The sequence below is a fragment of the Polypterus senegalus genome, chromosome 17, assembly GCF_016835505.1.
Source record: "Polypterus senegalus isolate Bchr_013 chromosome 17, ASM1683550v1, whole genome shotgun sequence".
Classification (NCBI taxonomy): Eukaryota; Metazoa; Chordata; class Cladistia; order Polypteriformes; family Polypteridae; genus Polypterus; species Polypterus senegalus.
The window spans coordinates 77,067,506-77,086,792 of record NC_053170.1 but is presented as its reverse complement, the minus strand read 5'-3'; the positions used below and the strand labels follow the sequence as shown (position 1 = coordinate 77,086,792).

General features: G+C 38.1%; 1 protein-coding gene across 4 annotated transcripts in view; it reads right to left on the bottom strand.

Annotated features, from left to right (window-relative positions):
• The window catches only part of macf1a (microtubule actin crosslinking factor 1a), an 826,555-nt gene that overhangs the window by 371,450 nt on the left and 435,818 nt on the right, over positions 1-19,287 (bottom strand). For 3 of the 4 annotated variants that reach the window (XM_039739817.1, XM_039739818.1, XM_039739819.1), the window contains exon 37: positions 15,315-15,470. The exons of the other annotated variant lie outside the window; for it this stretch is intronic. In XM_039739817.1, coding sequence (XP_039595751.1) covers positions 15,315-15,470 — 156 coding nt within the window. The remainder of the gene's footprint in view (positions 1-15,314; positions 15,471-19,287) is intronic. 4 annotated transcript variants of the gene reach the window in all.

Here is a 19,287-nt window from a genome sequence, read left to right as displayed (position 1 = left end):
ATGGAACTGGTTACTTGGTTAAAAAAGAGGAGATTAACGGACAAAGATAATTATTTTCTACCATGACTTTATTTAAGTATAGAAAATATATTCACAGGTATTGTAACCTGTTTCATATTGTACAAACAAACCCAGCACCTATAAATTGACCAGATTTTCCTTTATATAATCCTCCAGATGTGTTTACATACCAAAATACAGAGGAAAGAACATCAATGTGCTACTTGTGTTGTCTCCACCATAAGTAGAGTTATCCAATTGTGTGGATGAGATGAGAAGTATACACATCTCCCAGTGATGGCAGAGGGAATTTTCACTCATGAGAAAGTCTCTTTAGCTACATAAATGTGGCCATACATGAAATAAAACACTCAACCACCAAAATGTGCAGAAGTCTAAGAATGGATGGACAAGTTTTAATTTGTAACCAGACTGGGATATATAGGTTTTGTGTTGATTACCTGGCTGTAAATGCCAAGACCAACAATGATGTATACACTAAGCCACTTGTGCATGATAGTACAGAAACTTTGGACTCTGCAACAATTTTTAGTCCAACTATTGCAAAGTATGTGTGGCAGCAGGTAGTGCTGAGAAGATAGCAGTCAGGTCCACACAGAACCATCCATGCACTATTCCAGTTCAATTAAGTTTTTCAGAATGAAGAACGCTAAAGCTTATTTTCAGTGGCTGACAGTACAGGTATTTTATGGTGTATGGGACTTTTAGTTACGGCAAAATTTTCCTACATTTCTCTGATGACATCAACTTTGGAACATCTCCAAGGCCTCAGTAGCATATTTCAATAGCTCAATCAGACTTATTTAAAGTTTGAAAATTAAAATATGTCATTTATTACAGTACTAGCTCTCTTTCATCTAGTCTCAGCTGAAGGTGTGAAGGCTGATATTTCAAAAATGTTTGCAATCATGGAAAAACAGTCCCTACTGAAGTAAAAATCTTGAAGCGATTTTTGAGAATGACCAACTAGTTCCAAAAATGTATTTCAAGGATGGTTAACATTGCAATCCTTCTTTATCATCTTCTTAAAAACAAGAGTTTCCTATATGCTACAATCCCTTCTTGGAGCTCAAGATATTGGTAATGAAACCATATATTTCGGCCCTGTATGACATTGTGCTCACATTTCAAGTTAAGACAGACATGTGGGAATGGGGGATGATTTGCCACAAGAAAAGGAAGGTGAATAGTGTGTCACTGAACATGCCTTATGTTTTCTACAAAGCCCTGGGCTCAATTAATCCGTCCCTGAGAAAGAGTATAGCCTTAAATGGAAGAACCTCAGGAGAAGAACCTTCAGGAGCTAATCAATAAGCCAATAATCAATGAGCAATAAAAGAAGAAAGATCATGGTTAGCGAAGTGACCAAGTACCCAATGGTCACTCTGGGTGAGCACCAGACAACCTGTGTGGTAATGAGGGAAACTTACAGTAGAATGACCATTACTACAACACTCTGGGCCTTATGATAGAGTGGCCAGACAGAAGTCTCTACTCTGTAAAAGACATATCTAGACATATCTGTCTAGAGTCTGCAAAAAAAAAAAAAAAATGAAAGGTCTATCAGATTATGAGAAACAGGAGTTTCTGGTCTAATGAAACCAAGATTACTGTCATATCTGGAAAAAAACAGGATTTGCTCTTCACCTATGCAATACCACTCCTATGATAAAGCACAGTGCTGGCGGCATTATGCAGTGAGGTTGTTTTTCAGCTGCATGGACTGAGAGACTAAAGAGAGCTGAGGGAAAGCAGAATGGAGTAAAGTACATAGATTTCCTCAATGAAAACCTTCTCCAGGGTGCTCTGAATATAAGACTGGGTCAAAGGTTCCCCTTCCAACAGGACAATGGCCTTAAGCACAAAGCCAAGATAACAGTTTAGGGACAACTTCAGGAATATCCCTGAGTTGCCATGCAAAAGCCTGGAATTCAGCCCAATAGAACACCTCTGGAATTACCTGAAAATAAATGTCTCCATCCAACCTGGCACATCCTGTAGAGAATCTGGCAGAAAATCTCCAAATCCAGATGTGCCAAGCTTGTGGCGTCATACCGAATAAGACTCCATGCTTTAAACACTGTCAAAGGTGCTTTAACTAAGTAATGAATGAAGCATATGAATATCTAAAATTCTGTTTTCACTTTGTCATTCTGGAGTTTTGAGTGAAATTAAATTATTTTTGCACAAGATTGCAATATAGCAAAATGTAAAAAAAGTGAAGAAGTCTGAATATTTTCTAAATCCATCGTGTATATATTATATATCTATATCTATATCTATATCTGCTCACAAAAATTAAAGGAACACTTTAAAGAAACACATTAGATACATCAGATCTCAATATGAAGTTGGATATCTATACAAATAATAACAGGGCAATGTCTTAGGAACAAAAGGATACCAAGTCTTTTAATGGAAATAAAAGTTTTCTACCTACAGAGGGCTCAATTGTGTAGACACCCTAAAATCAGAGTGAAATGAAGATGTGCCAGGCTAGTCCATTTTTTCAAAAACTGCCATTCAAAATGCTTTTCAGTATCTTGTGTGGCCCCCAAGAGCTTGTATGCATGCTTGACAACGTCAGGGCATGCTCCTAATGAGACGACGGATGGTGTCTTGTGGCATTTCCTCCCAGATCTGTATGAGGGCATCCCTGAGCTGTTGTACAGTCTGAGGAGCAACCTGGCGGAGCCTAATGGACCGAAACATAATGTCCCATAGATGTTCTATTGGGTTTAAGTCAGGGGATCATGAAGGCCATTCAATTGTTTCAATTCCTTCATCCTCCAGGTACTGCCTACTTACTCTTGCCACATGAGGCCGGGCATTGTCGTGCATTAGGAGGAAACCAGGACCTACTGCACCAGTGTAGGGTCTGACAATGGGTTCAAGGATTTCATCTCGATACCTTATGGCAGTCAGAGCAACATTTCCTACGCAGTAGATGTCTGTGCGTCCCTCCATGGATATGCCTCCCCAGACCATCACTGACCCACCACCAAACCTGTCATGTTGAACGACATTGCAGGCAGCAAATCGCTCTCCTTTCACGTCTATCACAGCTGCTCAGGGAGAACCTGCTCTCGTCTGTAAAAAGTACAGGGCGCCAGTGGCGGACTTGCAAATTCTGGTGTTCTTGAGCAAATGCCAGTCGAGCTCCACGGTGCTGGGCAGTGAGCACAGGGCCCACTACAGGACGTCGGGCCCTCAGGCCATGAAAATATATTAATCACATATGACTGCAAAACCCAGATTTCAGCAGCCATTATAGCAATATACAAATGATAAACTCTTTTATCTCATCTGCAATTTGTCATGTTTAAATACTAATTAGTTATCAAAGAAACTTGCATAATCATGTTAGCACTTCTGAAAACTCTTTTTCTGTTCAATTAAGCAATTATATTGTCTTTGCTTGGGTTGCATGGTCCTACATTTCTAAAGTTCAATTCTGGGTTCAAGAATTGCCAAAATGGGCAAAATGGATCTATCCAGGATAGAAATATAGGCGGAAGGCCCAGATTCACAACTGTAGTTTGAGATGAAAATACCTAACAGGTCCTTAAAATAGTACATGACAAAATACCAGGGTCATCTGCAACATGATAACATAAAGCTGCCAATTAACCTACTGGCAGACTTCTGGAATGAACATACCAAGTTCACAGAAACAATGTCTGAGCCAGGGGATTACAAAAAAGGACTGTGTAACAGGAACTGTAAACACTATGCAACTGTTCTGTCCACATTAGGGGAATGTGAACACAAAAGATATGTATAGTTACTTTAAAACATTACAAGATTCATAACTCAAAGGATCAATTTGTAAAAAAATGAGGGCAAATAAGTAGATTGGCAGGAAAAATGGCTCTTATTTCGCAGAGTGTTCAGAGGGCTCAGAGGCGGCAGCGCGGTGGCTGCTTGCAGTAGCCTCTCCGCACCAAAATAGTTATTTTATGTAGTATTTGTTATTTTATTTTTTTCCGCTTTTTCATTAGTACATGGACATTAGAACAACCAGTATCTATGTATATCAACGTGAGACGCTTACCTGCTACCGATATTCATATAAAAACAAACAATCACCTGCGGGATAAACAGTGTGACCTCGGTCTGCTATGAGAACTGGACCTTCGGCCCTCTGCGTCGCCTGATGCAAATGGCCGAGGGAGAGGCACACGGAGGTGGTACAGTTGGAGGCAGAAACGTGTTAAGCGAGCAGGAGTCCGTGCTAGGCTAAAAGCTAACCCCAGCCGAGCAGCGCACCCGTCCATATTACTTTCTAATGTCTGCTCCCTGGACAATAAATTGGACTGCAATCGACTCCAGCAAACTACCCAGCATGAGTTTAAAGACTATTGCGTCTTTGTTTTCATGGAGACGTGACTCAGTTCCGGACGCTGCCATTCAGCTAGATGGGCTAGCCGCGTTTCGAGCCTTCAAAAATGTTACTCTGTGCGGTAAGACTCGCGGTGGTGGTCTGTGTGTTTATATCAACACAGAATGGTGCAGTAACTCTGTGCTTGTTTCTAGCTATTGCTCACTGCTAGTGGAGTTTGTGATTGTTAAATGTAGACCTTTTCATTTGCCTCGGGAATTCACCACTATCCACATAATCGGAGTTTACATACCTCCCAGTGCTAATGCTAAGAAAAGCACTCTGGGAACTGTACAGCGCCATCACAGACATACAGAACACACACCTGGATGGACTGGTTATTGTCTCTGGAGATTTCAATCATGCAAATCTCAAGTCAGTGCTCTCTAAATTCCATCAGTTTGTGGACTTTGCTACGAGAGGGAGAAACACGCTGGATCTTATTTACACAAACATTCCTGCCTTGTACCAGGCAGAGCCCTGCCCCCACTTTGGAAACTCAGATCACATCTCTGTGATGTTAATTCCAACATACAGACCGGTTGTCAGACGCACCAAACCGGTTCTGAAGCAGGTGAGAACCTGGCCAGCAGAAGCAATCTCTGTTCTTCAGGACTGTTTTGAATGCACTGACTGGGACATGTTTAGAGAGGCTGCAACCAACAGCGACTGTATCAGCTTGGAGGAGTACACGTGATCAGTGACCAGCTACATCAAGAAGTGCATAGATGACGTCACTGTCGCCAAGTACATCCCTGCACAGCCCAACCAGAAACCGTGGATTACAGAGGAAGTGTGTGTGCTACTGAGGACCCGGGATTCTGCCTTCAGGGAAGGTGACGAAATCACCCTGAGAACAACGAGGGCCAAACTATCCCATGCCATCAGAACGGCAAAGCGTGCACACGCCCAGAGAATCCAGGGACTTTTTCTATATGACAAAGACGCACGGAACATGTGGAAAGGCATCCAGGCTATCATTAATTGCAAGTCAACACCACCCATCTGTAACAGTGACGCTTCCCTTCCAGATGTGCTGAATAAATTTTATGCACGGTTTGAAGCACAGAACAACGTGGTGATGAGGAAGAACACCTCATCTCCTAGCGAGCGACCAAGCATTAAATCTGACTGTGGCTAATGTAAGAAATACTCTAAGAAGAGTCAACCCATGGAAGGCTGGAGGACCAGACAATATTCCTGGCAGAGTACTAAGGGAATGTGCAGACCAGCTAGCAGACGTTTTTACTGACATCTTCAACTCCCTGAGCACCGCCATTGTCCCAACCTGCTTCAAAACCACCACCATAGTTCCCAAAAAAGTCACGTGTCCAACCTCAATGACTACCATCCCATTGCACTCACTCCCATTATCATGAAGTGCTTTGAGAAGCTTGTCATGAGACACATCAAAATCCTGCTGCCCCCTCCACTGGACCCCCTGCAGTTTGCTTATCACCGGAACCGTTCAACAGCTTCAGCTCATTAGCTGACAGAAAAGCTGAGCCTGCTGGGACTGAACACCTCCCTCTGTAACTGGATTCTGGACTTCCGAACTGAGAGAACTCAGTTAGTCAGGATTGGAAAAAACATCTCCAGAACCACCACACTGAGCACTGGAGCCCCTCAAGGCTGTGTGCTCATTCCATTATTGTTCACACTGCTGACTCATGACTGTGCAGCAATGCACAGCTCTAATCACATTATAAAATTCGCCGATGACACGATTGTGGTGGGTCTCATCAGAAACAACAATGAGTCAGCATACAGAGAGGAGGTGCAGTGGTTAATGGACTGGTGTAAAGCCAATAACCTGTCTCTGAATGTAGACAAAACAAAGGAGATGATTGTTGACTTTAGGAAGACTAAGAGTGACCACCTGCCAATGAACATTGACGGCTTAACTGTGGAGTTAGTCAATAGCACCAAATTCCTCTGTGTCCACCTGGCAGAGAACCTCACCTGGTCCTACAACACCAGCTCTTTAGCCAAGAAAGCCCAGCAGCGGCTCTACTTCCTGCGTAGGCTGAGAAAAGCCCATCTTCCACCAGCTATTCTAACAACATTCTACATAGGAACCATACAGAGCATCATGAGCAACTGCATCACTGCCTGGTTTGGAAATTGCACTGTCAGGGATTATAAAGCCCTACAACAGATAGTGAAGACAGCTGAAAAGATCATCGGTGTCTCTCTTCCTTCCATCATGGACATTTACACCATACGCTGCATCCGCAAAGCCACCAACATTGTGAATGACCAAACACACCCTTCACACTCACTATTTACACTCCTGCCATTGGGAAAAAGGTACCGAAGCATTTGGGCCCTCACCACCAGAATGTGTAACAGTTTTTTCCCCCCAAGCAGTCAGATTCCTGAACACTCATGAACCGATCTGATATCTGATATATGTGTTCTGCTCTGCAATGTTGCACATGTTTACACATTTGACTCACATGCAAGATTTGAAGATCCTTATATTCTTACTCTCCACAACAATACTTGACAATTTATTCCACGTGTCTATGGTTGTTTGTGTTAAGACAAACTTCCTAACATTTGTGCAAACTCTACCCTAAACAAACTTCCAAACATGTTCTTGTTACAATATTTATTTTAAAGTAACAATGGTGATCCACTGTACTTATTCATTTTACAATTTTAAACACTTCAATCATATCCCCTCCTAGTCTCAATTTGTTTAAACTGAAAAGATTCAGATCCTTGAATCTCTCCTCATAATTCATAATTCTTAGTCCAGGGAATCAGCCTGGTCACTTTCAGTGCACTTTCCCTAGAGCTGCTATGTCTTTTTTGCAATATACAGACCCAAACTGAACACAGTTCACTACAACACTAGTGATTTACATAACTTAAACATAACCTCCCTTGACATGTACTCTACACATCGTTTGATCACTTCTGCACAATGTCTGCATTATAGACAGTGATGAATCAATAATGACTTCTAGGTCCTTTTCATGATGGACACTTTCAGTTTTAGACCTCTGATTGTAATTTCATATCTAACATTTTTACATCCTACATGTAATACTTTACATTTACTTATATTAAAATTGCATCTGAAACAGGTCAAACCAGGCCTTTATACTACCCAAGTCCCTTTATAACAATCTAATTATTCAACATTATATGTTCTTCCACATAATTCAGCATCATCTGCAACTTAACAGCTTATTTATTATATTCTTGTCCAGATTGTTTTATGTAAAGTGTAGTGACGCAAGCACTGAACACGAAACAACACCACTTTCAATATCACCTAATTCTGAAAAAGATAATTTCATCTTTACCCTTTGCTTGTGTTGTTTTTTTTGTTTTGACCAATTCTTTACCCACCTACGGAGACCCACACTTCTTTAAGTGTAATCATGAACTTTTTATGTGGTACCTAATCAAAGTCAAGATAAATTGTATTATAAGCCAATCTCTTATTGTATGCTTTTGTTTCTTTCTTTTAGAAAAGCAACAGCATTAGTGAAATATGGATTTCCTCGTTTGAACCCATGTTGAATATTTGTTAATATAATAAGTTCCAGACATGTGCTGCTCAGTATTTTCCTTCATATTTGCTTCCATTAATTTAGCGAAGGGAAATTTATTTACAGCTTATTATAATTTCTTTATACTAATAAACATATTGCCATGTTCCAAGTGGCAACCGAAAGGTAAAGATTGTGTATGCTTTGGAAACTGACAGTATATTACACATTCACAAGTGGATCCAACTTTTTTGTTTTTTTTATTAATATCATTCAGAAACAAAGTGTAAAGATAAATCCATGCATTATTAAAATTTTTATTTTTGAGTTATTTAATAAGCAGGTGTTTATGGGTCATGTAATTATCAGTGGATAATAACTTTTGGAATCCATATTAAATTGGCACAGACATTTTGCAGAGGTGCTGCATGACTAATGTCATCGTAAATGTATTTTGTGCTGAGTCCCGTCTTTCATAGCATTATCCTGTTAACATGGTCTGTGTGTGTATGTAAATATGCTCCCCAGGAAACAATGGGGGGGGTAACACTGTGGAACCGTGACCCCTCACGTAATTGGTCTTGTCAATTCCATCATCTGCATCTGATCATTTGCTATTTAAACGGAAGGACAGAAAGAAGAAAAAAGAAAAGCATCTCGTTCCGCATCTAGACCGCCGTTACGCTACAGAGACAGGAGAAAGCACATATTCAAATCATTCACATCACTGTCTACCTGCCACTTTCAAAGCCCAACAACAACAGCTTTGCACCGCAAAACCCAGAGATTCTGGATCACACTGTGTAGTGATAACCACGTTGAGACTGTTTCTTGTTGTTTGGGGAGCGGAGTAAACCATCATTTTTATCTGTTTACTTTCCATAGGACTATTTTCCCTGCTGAATGAACCAGGTTCACAAACATTATCCATTTTCTGTTAAATCTTCTGAACTTTTATGTGCGTCTTACTGAGTTTGTGTTTAGTGTGGGTTCAAGGGAGGGTTTGTATTACACATTAACTTTGTGCTGCACTTTTTCTTTTTATTATTATTTTCCACCAGACACTTTTGGGTTGAATGTTATTTCGGGGTTGGTAGGGGCATGATATATATATATATAGTTTGACATTTGTTTATTTCTTTCTTTATCAATACTAGGGGGCTCTGACCCCTGCTCGCTTCGCTCACCAACCCCCATATGGGCGCTATGTGCTAGCCACTTCGAGGCTCTGCTGCTCGCGTATGGGGAAGTGGATGTGCAATTTAAACAGATTGTTATTTTCATGGGAATTGTTACATATGCATAATAGACCTAACTATTTTACATTAAAACAAGTAATTAACCATAGTAAAAAATAGTAAAATTATGTTTCATGTTGGGTTAAGAGGTATTCGTTGCATCATATGTTTTTGTTCTGTTTGGCTTTGAAATTAACACACAAATACTTTTTAAACTTAAACTATTCCTGGAAAATGTCAGAAAAACAATATTTGAGATTAATTTTTCATCAATATCGCTTTGAATTCTGATTCCGTGTTTGTAGTTACATCGTGACAACACAACGTATAAACTGCTTGTGAGTGAATATCGTTTCTCTCTCTCTAATAAATAAACCAACTTTTTCAAATGATTGTCCCTGTAATTTGTTAATTATCATAGCAAAAGCTATTCTAACGGGTAACTGTAAACATTTTATTTACAAATAGCATATCAAGATCTCCTTTGGTGTCTAATGTTATCCGTGGAAGATGTACTACATGACCTTTCTTGTCTCCTGTTAAAATTTTACATGTCGGAATTGTTTGACCAATTTTGAATACAATTAATCTTGTCCTATTGCATAGCCCCATCACTCATACACAAATTACGCAATAACAGTACATTACATCCTTCTTTCAACAGTAATTCAGCAGGTGGAAGACCAGAAGGTATTAACAGGATATTGTAAGTTGATGTTTTCATCTTACACACAATCACCACCAACTGTTTCAGCACAGTCTATTGATATGCATTTAACCAATTTGCCATGTAACAGATCAACAATTTTTGCACTAATTCGTTTGACTTCATTGTTTCTCTGTGCTATAATCGCCCATGTTCTAATTTCTTCTGTTGATAACCCTTCGGGATGAAATTCTTCATGAAGATTTGGACATAATAAGTCTTCTCTTATTGGGAACTTAATGTGAGGAAAATGTAAAAATGTATAAGAGCAGAAAGAGTGCAGGAACTATGTCTGACAAAAGCATTGAATGAGAGGTGAGAGGACAGTGTGTGTGGTTGAATATGGTTGAGAGTAGGGTGTGACTTGAAAAAGTCTCCATCTCCTCTCAAGATTTTCTTTTATAATAGAGAGATATACTGACTTTATTATTTTTACTTACTGTTTGTTTGTTGGCTTATTTTTGATCGTCGATTGGGGGAAGTTTATTTGGAAGAAGTAAGGCTTGTTGGATCTAACGTCCTAAGCTTGCCAGGCCATGGGTCTTGGTGGTGTAGCTGCCAGTTTGGGAGAGGGAGTCGGCTGTTACAATTTTTATTTAATTAAATATTATTCCAGATATGGGAATCAGAGAGTAAACAACTGTGAAATGCCCCAGTTTTCTGGCAAATTATCTCAGTTTCAGTATAACTGAAATATTGTTTGATATAAAGCATATCAATGCTTCAGTCAGATTCAATCTTCTTGCTATCGAAGATTTTATCAATGATCGGCTAATTTTTTTTTCTTTTACAATAATGTTTAATAATGTTTTATGTATGTAAATTCTCTAATAATATGTATGTGATGCATCTTATTAAAAGAAGCATTTTGTTGCTTGATTAGTTCATTTAATTAGGTTTCATCAATGTGTCATAAGATAATGTAGCAGAGATCGTCAAATAAAGGCATTTCAAGTAAAACTATTGGCAAGTGCAAGATTATACACATACAAGTTGGTGGGATGTATTTATTTGAAAGGCTCATTAACACTAGAATTACCACATCCTACGAAAAAACCTATAGATCCGGCCCACCTTAAATCTGTTTGCACCTCTCCATCAGCGTCTTTTGTCCTGTAAATGTGCTGATAAAGACAAGCAGCCTACTATGCCGTCCCCCCCACAGCCGCAGAGCATACACAAAGTTCTCCCAGCTCATGCCTTGATTGATTATCTAGGAGTGAAGTGCTGGAATTTTGAGTGTAAATAATAGATCGTTATTTGGAACACATGCATTTAATGTGTGTTCCATTTCTGCAATAATCTGTGTAAACACATTGTTAAAACAGAAACGTTTTTCATATTTTTGTAATAAATGACAAAATGTTGGCATAAACTATATAATGTGTGAAGCCTAAAGTCCAAAGATCAAATAAACACTTTCACAAAAGGTTTAAGTGTAAGGCAACAGCTTCTGTGGTATACCATTAAGGTTTGCTGACTTGTGATCAAGAGTCCCCGGTTTGATCCCGACTTCCTCCTATATTTTCCATTTTCAGTAGTGATCTGCTCTTACTGTTAATATTATACAGTACACACATACATTTGGTTTGCGTCTGTAACAGACAGTGTACATTTATAGTACTTGTGAAAGTTACAGTTTTATTTTCACTTTTATTCTCTCAGTCACAATCACAATACATACTACCGCGCCCCCACCAAACCCCCCCCCAAGGGATCTGACACGGATAGTTTTATTTGAAACTGGGAATAACTGTAGATGTGAGTGGTGTTTTGAGGCAATGGAGCTGGACATTCTCTGGTCTGGAGGGAAAAAAAGCTGACACACAAACGCTGGTGAATCTGCCTTCTTCATATGTCACCGTCACTTGATTTTATTTACTCAGTTTTATTGAGTGTTCCTGCTCACGCTGAATTAGTATGCACCTTATGGTCTATGATGTCAAAAAAACCAACAAAAAAAAACAGACATAGGTATATATGATATTTGGAATTATTCATTTTATGACCTGTATTGTACATTTTGGAAAACATTGTGGCACGGATGCAACATTATTCATATTATTCATTCGCATAACATCTTGCGCTTGTAATCACTGACTATGTATTTTGTTTTTTTTCAGATCTTGCCAGTGTCCACTTTTGGGTGCACAGTGCCATTTCTTTTGTACTCCAGTACATGCAGAAGAAAGAATAGTACACAGAGGTAAGTTCAGCGCTACATGCAATCTTCAAATTCAAATGTTAACAGTTCACAAACAGGCAATGACCATCCTTCCTACATTACGACATGTGTACCTGTTGCAATGTACACACTTCTCTGTATGCTGTGGTTCGTATTATACACTTGAAAGAAAGAGACAATACATGTGACATTCTGAAGTAATCATTTTATGACCTGAATAGTACTGATCAGAAAACATCATTGCATGAATGCATTATTATCTGAAAACGAACAGCGTCAAATCGGGTGTGAATTTATGCTGGCGCTGCTACTTAGAGTCAGATCAGCAGGGGCGGGATGGGGTGGAACAGCGTGATTGTGATTGAGAGAACTAAAAAAAAAGCTAACTTTTACAAGTACAATAAATTTGTACCCAATGTCCTATATACTTGTCTCTTTCTTTTTTTCTCTGTGCTGCGTTGACACCGTGCGCGAGAAGGCGTGAGCTTAGTCAGTGCGGCAGGAACACACAGGTGGCCAGTTGCTGTGTGCTGTAACATGCTTGACCTGGCAGTTATCACCGCATATGTACTGTGCAAGGCATGCACATGGGCCACTGAGAAAAGAAGAGTGTTCATGGCTGACCTTGCAGAGGAACTTCTTCGTCGCATCTTACTAGAAAAGGCGATGGAAAAAGAAAAGGATGCAACATCAACAAGCTTCTGGTCCAAGACAGCCACTTCCCCCAGGAAAGTAAAGTGAGTCAGTGTCAGGCGCCCTTTCAATGTAATAGGAACCAAAGTATAGAGAGAAGTGTGCGTATTGCAGCAGGTACACATGTTGTAAATGTAGGAAGGACAGTCCTAGCGTGTGTGTGAACTGTTACCATTTGAATTTGATGATTGCATATAGCGCTGAACTTACCTCTCTGTACTATTCTTTCCTCTGCATGTCCTGGAGTACAAAAGAAACAGCATTGTGCACCCAAAAGTGGACACTGACAAGACTGAGGAGAGAAAAAAAAAAAAAAAAACATGTGGTCAGTGATTAGGAACACTCAATAAAACTGAATAAAAAAAATCAACTGACGGTGAGATACGAAGAAGGCAGATTCACCAGCATTTGTGTGTCAGCTTTTCTCCCTCCAGATCAGAGAATGTCCAGTTCCATTGCCTCAAAACACCACTCACATCTACAGTTAGCATCCGTTGGGGTGGGGTTGGTTTTGGGTGCAGCGGGGTGTATGGCGGTAGAATGTGTCGTGATCGTCACTGACAGAATAAAAGTGAAAATAAAATGGTAACTTTCACAAGTACTATAAATGTACACTGTCTGTTACAGATGCAAACCAAATGTATGTGTGTACTGTATAATATTAACAATAAGAGTAGCTCACTACTGAAAATGGCAAATATAGGAGGAAGTCGGGTTTGAACCGGGGACTCTTGATTACAAGTGAGCAAATCTTACCACTATGCCACAGAAGTTGTTGTATCGTTCTTGAATCTTTTGTGAAAGTGTTTATTTGATCTTTGGACTTAAGGCTTCATACATTATATAGTTTATGCAAACATTTTGTCATTTACTACTAAAATATGAAAAACAGTTCTGTTTTTTACAATGTGTTTACACAGATTATTGTAGAAACGGAACACACATGAAATGCATGTGATCCTAATAACGATCTATTATTTCCACTCTAAAACTCAAGCACTTCACTGCCAGATAATCAATCAAGGCATGAGCTGGGAGAACTTTGTGCGCGTTCTGCGGCTGTGGGGGGATGGAATAGCAGGCTGCTTGGCGCTTGTCTTTATCAGCATATTTACAGGACAAAAGACGCTGACGAAAAAGTGCAAACGGATTTAAGGTGGGACAGATCTACATGTTTTTTCATAGGCTCTGGTAATTGTGTTAACAAAGGAGCAAAAAAGTGGTCAATTTTAAAACATTTTTTGATTAGTATCTGTATCAACAACTTGAGTGCTACTTTTAACAAAATAACACATTTATTCAATGATGTTATGTTGAAAAGATGTGTAATAATCTTATTTTGAAGCCAGTTTTTTTGTTTTTACAGAAACAAGGCCCAAGACTGTTTTCTTTCTAGAAAAATAATAGTTATAGTCACAATTCTGCAACTATGTATTATGGTGATATTTTATATTTAAATTACCAGGAAAGCACTTGCACAAGTTAGTGATGTGAAGTTAGTGCAATGGTGATTTAAATTAAGATTTGTAAATATTATAACAACCCTTTATCATCACTCAACATTCTATTAGATTGCAGGCTGACAAACCTATGCTTACATACAAGAGAAAGAACAGGCCTTATATCCTAAATAAAGTACGCACAGGAAAATAAGAACAATAGTTAGAAAAAAATTAGAAAAAATATAACAGCCATTGAATAAACTTCCTCCTTGTCTTCTAAATACACTAACAGTAGTGATTTATGTAAAGTATAAACAAAGTAGATTCTTTTACTTGTAATTGAAAAATAACTGCAACAAGCTTTTTGCTGTTTGTTCAAACTTCTGATACAAGTTAAAAGCAAATAAACCTTCCCTTCACAATGGTATTCCCTTGCACCACAGCTACTTAAATATATTAAAGGTCTTTGTCCTAAAAAAGAACCTTGGGAGTGGATGGAAGATATCAAAATCACAAAGATTCAGAGTGAAAAATAGATAGATAGATAGATAGATAGATAGATAGATAGATAGATAGATAGATAGATACTTTATTAATCCCAAGGGGAAATTCACATATCTGTGGTATTGAGCCAAAACTAATGACACAATACTATGAGCTACTATACCTGCCAGGCCTGAATTATTCTGAGCTGTTTCTTAATCAATTTGAACCACAATTTATTTTCTCTGGGTTTCTGTGTACACTAGAATTTTAATCCATATCCATGCATTACTTCTATTGGACGCTATACGAAAAATGGAACAAAAACAAATGTACATGGGAAAAGTGATATATAAACAGATGTAAGCACTATAAATAATGCATACATTGATTTATGTTACAGTGATTTCTGTTTGTTTCAACTACAGTAGCTGTGTAAACATGTTCACTTAATATCCCAGTGAGGATGGCTTGTTACATTTTGTAATAGCATATGTATGAAGAACTCACCCATTATTTGGTTTTGCTTTTTGTACGATTTTGTTCATAGTAAAACTAGCATAACTTTAAATGTACCACACAAATTAAATTGTGACATAATGAACTCAATAAGAACAGTCGGTAAAGTTTTGATTTCTTACAACTAATACACAACAAACCTCAGTCTTCAGAAAGAAGGATGTTTGAAGTTGATTCATTTGACCAAGGAGGTGTCCAATCAAGTGAGGTTTCAAGTCTTGATTATGCTCAGAGATGAATAACTGTATGACCATTCTAATAACATCCAGCACTTCCACAGAGTCTACTAGGTATTCCTTGATTAGATAGAAAATAGGAAGATATAAAAAGATTTAATACTAAACCATTTTACATATGAAATATTCAAATAGCAAAGCAATCTTATTTTACTTTTATATTGTGTTCACATTCAAAACCTATTATTACCAATTGCACAAGATATTTTTGGTTTATTTGCCACCACTCAACAATATTGTATATATGAGGTATTTTAAACAGTTGCTGCTGTAGAAATTTGCCAGGCTAATATGGTGGAACACTTTTAAAAAAAACTGGTAAAAACCCATTATTTTATGGATTTCTCATAGGTACATTTAACTGTAATCCTGAAATACTGCATGTGCATTGAATTATTTTCATCATGGCTCCGCAATCCGTACTAATTCCTACTTTCTCTGCTGTTCTTTTTCCTATGTTTCTGTGATGGTGATCTGATCAAGGCACCAAGCTGTCGCTTCTTTGATGGATCAAAGGCCAGATGTCCACATGACCATCATCATCAAATTCTTTCACGTGGAGCCTGAAAACCATGAGGAGTGATTTAGATTATATATGATGGTAGATTGCCATGGCCTTGGAACACTGCAGTTTTTTTTTTCTTCAGCCTTCTGGAATTTTTTTTTTTCCCCTGCCCTCCCGACCATCGGACCTTACTTTATTCTTTGTTATTTAGTGTTGCCTAATCTTATTTTTTAGAAACGTTTCTTTCTTCATCTTGTAAAGCACTTTCAGCAACATCATTTGTATAAAAATGTGCTATAGAAATAAATGTTGTTATTGTTGAGAGGGTAACTGGTTGAATGCCTTTTTAGAAATTATACCTAAAGCAGTACAAATATGCTTTCATTAGTAATTTTATAGTTATGCTTTGATGTTCATGCACCAAGGTATTTCATTATGTGCAATTAATTTGACATTTCAATTAATATTAATAACTGAAAAAAACGCTAATAGATAAGATGGATAAACACTAATAGCACTTATTATTAATATACTGGGGTACATTTAATTTAAATGTATGATCCAGTTCAAAATAATTGATAGGTTCTTTTCAAAAGTCAATACAAGTTCTTATTATACAATAAAATAAGCTGCAATAAAAGTAGTCAGACACCAATTCAAAAACGATATTTAATTTTATATTTATATAGCACATGCTGCTTAAATATTTCTAAAGAACGTAGAGTGGTTTTACCTTTACTATACAGTATATGTAAATGAGTACAGCACTATAAATTTACCAATGAAAATAAAATTTGGAGGCTGGTTAGAGAAAATCTGCAGAAGGCGCAGACCACTGCCAACTGATCTGTGGTTTGTAAATGTAGACAGACTTCTGACTTTAAAGATGGGCAAAAAATATGACTCATTACAAGAAATATTAATCTATGGGTCCAACTCAAACAATGATCTCCATTTTTTATTAGTCGTTATGTAATAATGAAACAATTTAGACAGGTTCCTTTTAAACTAGAACTTTCTGCTCATTTTATGATCCATTCCATTTTTACTTTTTGAAAAGGTTGTATAATCTTGTCTACATTAATTTATGTTTGTTTCCTCCTGGCACTTTATTTCTGGTCTTCAGTTTCATTGTGTAGCTTGATCAATTGGTTAACAAAAACACTTTGTCATAATACAAGTCATAGAAATAAGCGTTTGCTTTCGTATGCATCTGTAAATTTCTATACAGTTTGTAAATTAGTAGTTGTAATTGTATTTTTAATTTGCTGGATGGACATTTTCTTTCAAAATACTGAAATCGGTAAATAATTATACTTTATTTTGATTAGGAAGAGATAAATTCTGATTAAATATACATTGTGGAGTTAAAGGAACTATTTCAAATTGCATAACCAGTTCAAATACTTTTAAGCTTGATTATACAGAATATTCTTATTAGTTTTTTTTCCAGTTGCTAAAACATTAAATCCAATTCTCTGAACCAAATTCTCGGTGGCCTGAACTTATTTTTCGAATCAAACACTCTTTTGGCCAAACCTCAAACACTGTTTGGGTACTTAGACAAAATTTGCAAAACCTTAAACACATTCCTCACTGTGATACAACAATTAGGGGGGAGAAAAGTCAGTTCACAGTGCACAAGCAGCACAAGTGGCACATGTGGATCTATCTACAGTGGACAGAAACATACAGGGTGGGGGTGAGGGCTTTGGGGCAGAGGGGAAAGAGTTTGTGTGACAGGTGGTGAACAAGGAAGACCAAGAACAATCATTACTGATGAAATTCAGGCACCTTTTGTACACCATGTCCTTGTTCATGGAATGACAATGAGGGAACACAACAGACTTAGCATGAAACAGGTGTACAGAGTACCCTTTGAGCGCAACTCTGCAAGAGTCAATGATCTAAGATATCAGTATGTGCAAGTAAGTGTAACCTACACACACTTTCTGCACTGATGCTTCCGGTATAATTCTATGCTCATATGCCTACTGTTACTGTAGGCTGGTAGTTGCTACCTTTACAGTACTGTGAACTATATTGTAATGTATGTAAATCTGGAGTGCATATACTATAAATATGCTACTGCAGAGGCCTGTCTTTTTGTATCACTTACTGTACTAAACTACTTATCTATTTCTATACAGTGTGTTTGCGCTGAAGTCCACAGAAAGGCTCCATGAAAACATTTTCATAGATGAAGCAGGGTTCAATCTGTCGAAAAGGCGGTGGAAAAGCAGGAACATAATTGGTCAATGTGCCATTGTGGAAGTTCCTGGCCGGCGTGGTGGCAATGTCACCCTTTTTGCAGCCATAAGTAACGGGGGGTTCGGGTCGCCATTGTCATGCAAACCTGGGGCCATATAACACTGAACATCACCTTACACTTTTGGGTGGTCTACAGGACATTATGGCTGTGCATGAGCAGCTGGATCAGCAAGCAGTGCATCCTGAATATGTCATAGTTTGGGACAATGTGAGCTTTCACTGTGTTGTCCTGATACATGAATGTTTCACTGACAACCAGTGCTTCATAAAGGACTTCCTTCCACCTTATAGCCCCTTCCTGAATCCAATAGAGGAGTTCTTCTCTGAGTGTTGGTGGAAGGTCTATGACTGACAGCCCTACAACAGGGAAACTTTATTGGAGGCAATGTAACATGCATGTGATGATACAATTTTGGAGTCTTGTCAAGGCTGGATTCGGCACACCAGAGGGTTTTTCCCCTGTTGCCTGGCAAGGGAAAATACTGCCTGTGAAGTGGATGAAGTCCTCTGGCTGAACCCCACACAAAGATACGATGTTGGAGAATGAATCTCAATGAAAGAGATTGTGCAGGTAATGTGCTTGTCATTTAGTTTTTTTTTTTGTGTGTTATGAAAGTGCTTAATGTAGATATCACTTTACCTACGATCATTTTTTGCTAAATGCATTTACAATAAACATTCTCTATTATATACATGCCCTGGATGCTGTGTCCTACATGATTTTATGTGGTGTCTAAAGAATGCTCTGTGGTGAATATATTTATATTTACTGTGTGTATCATCTGAACACATTGTTTGGTTTTAAACACAGGATATCTGGTTTTGAGGTGATATTTTGGTTTTGGAAGGAAAGTCTGGGGTTTTGTGAATGTAGTTTGAATTTTCGGATTTGTGTTCAAGGTTTTGAGAAAATGGGTGGAGGTTTCAAGAAATGTGTTTTAGCAATTGGGAAAAACTGTGAATGGGAAGTTCATTGATTTTGACTGCATCCTGTGCTAATACTCAAATATATTTTCATATATTTGTATTTTGGTAATTTTATAATTTGAGCTTTTCATCCATTACAAACTGAATCAATTATGTGTAATATTAATTCTGGTT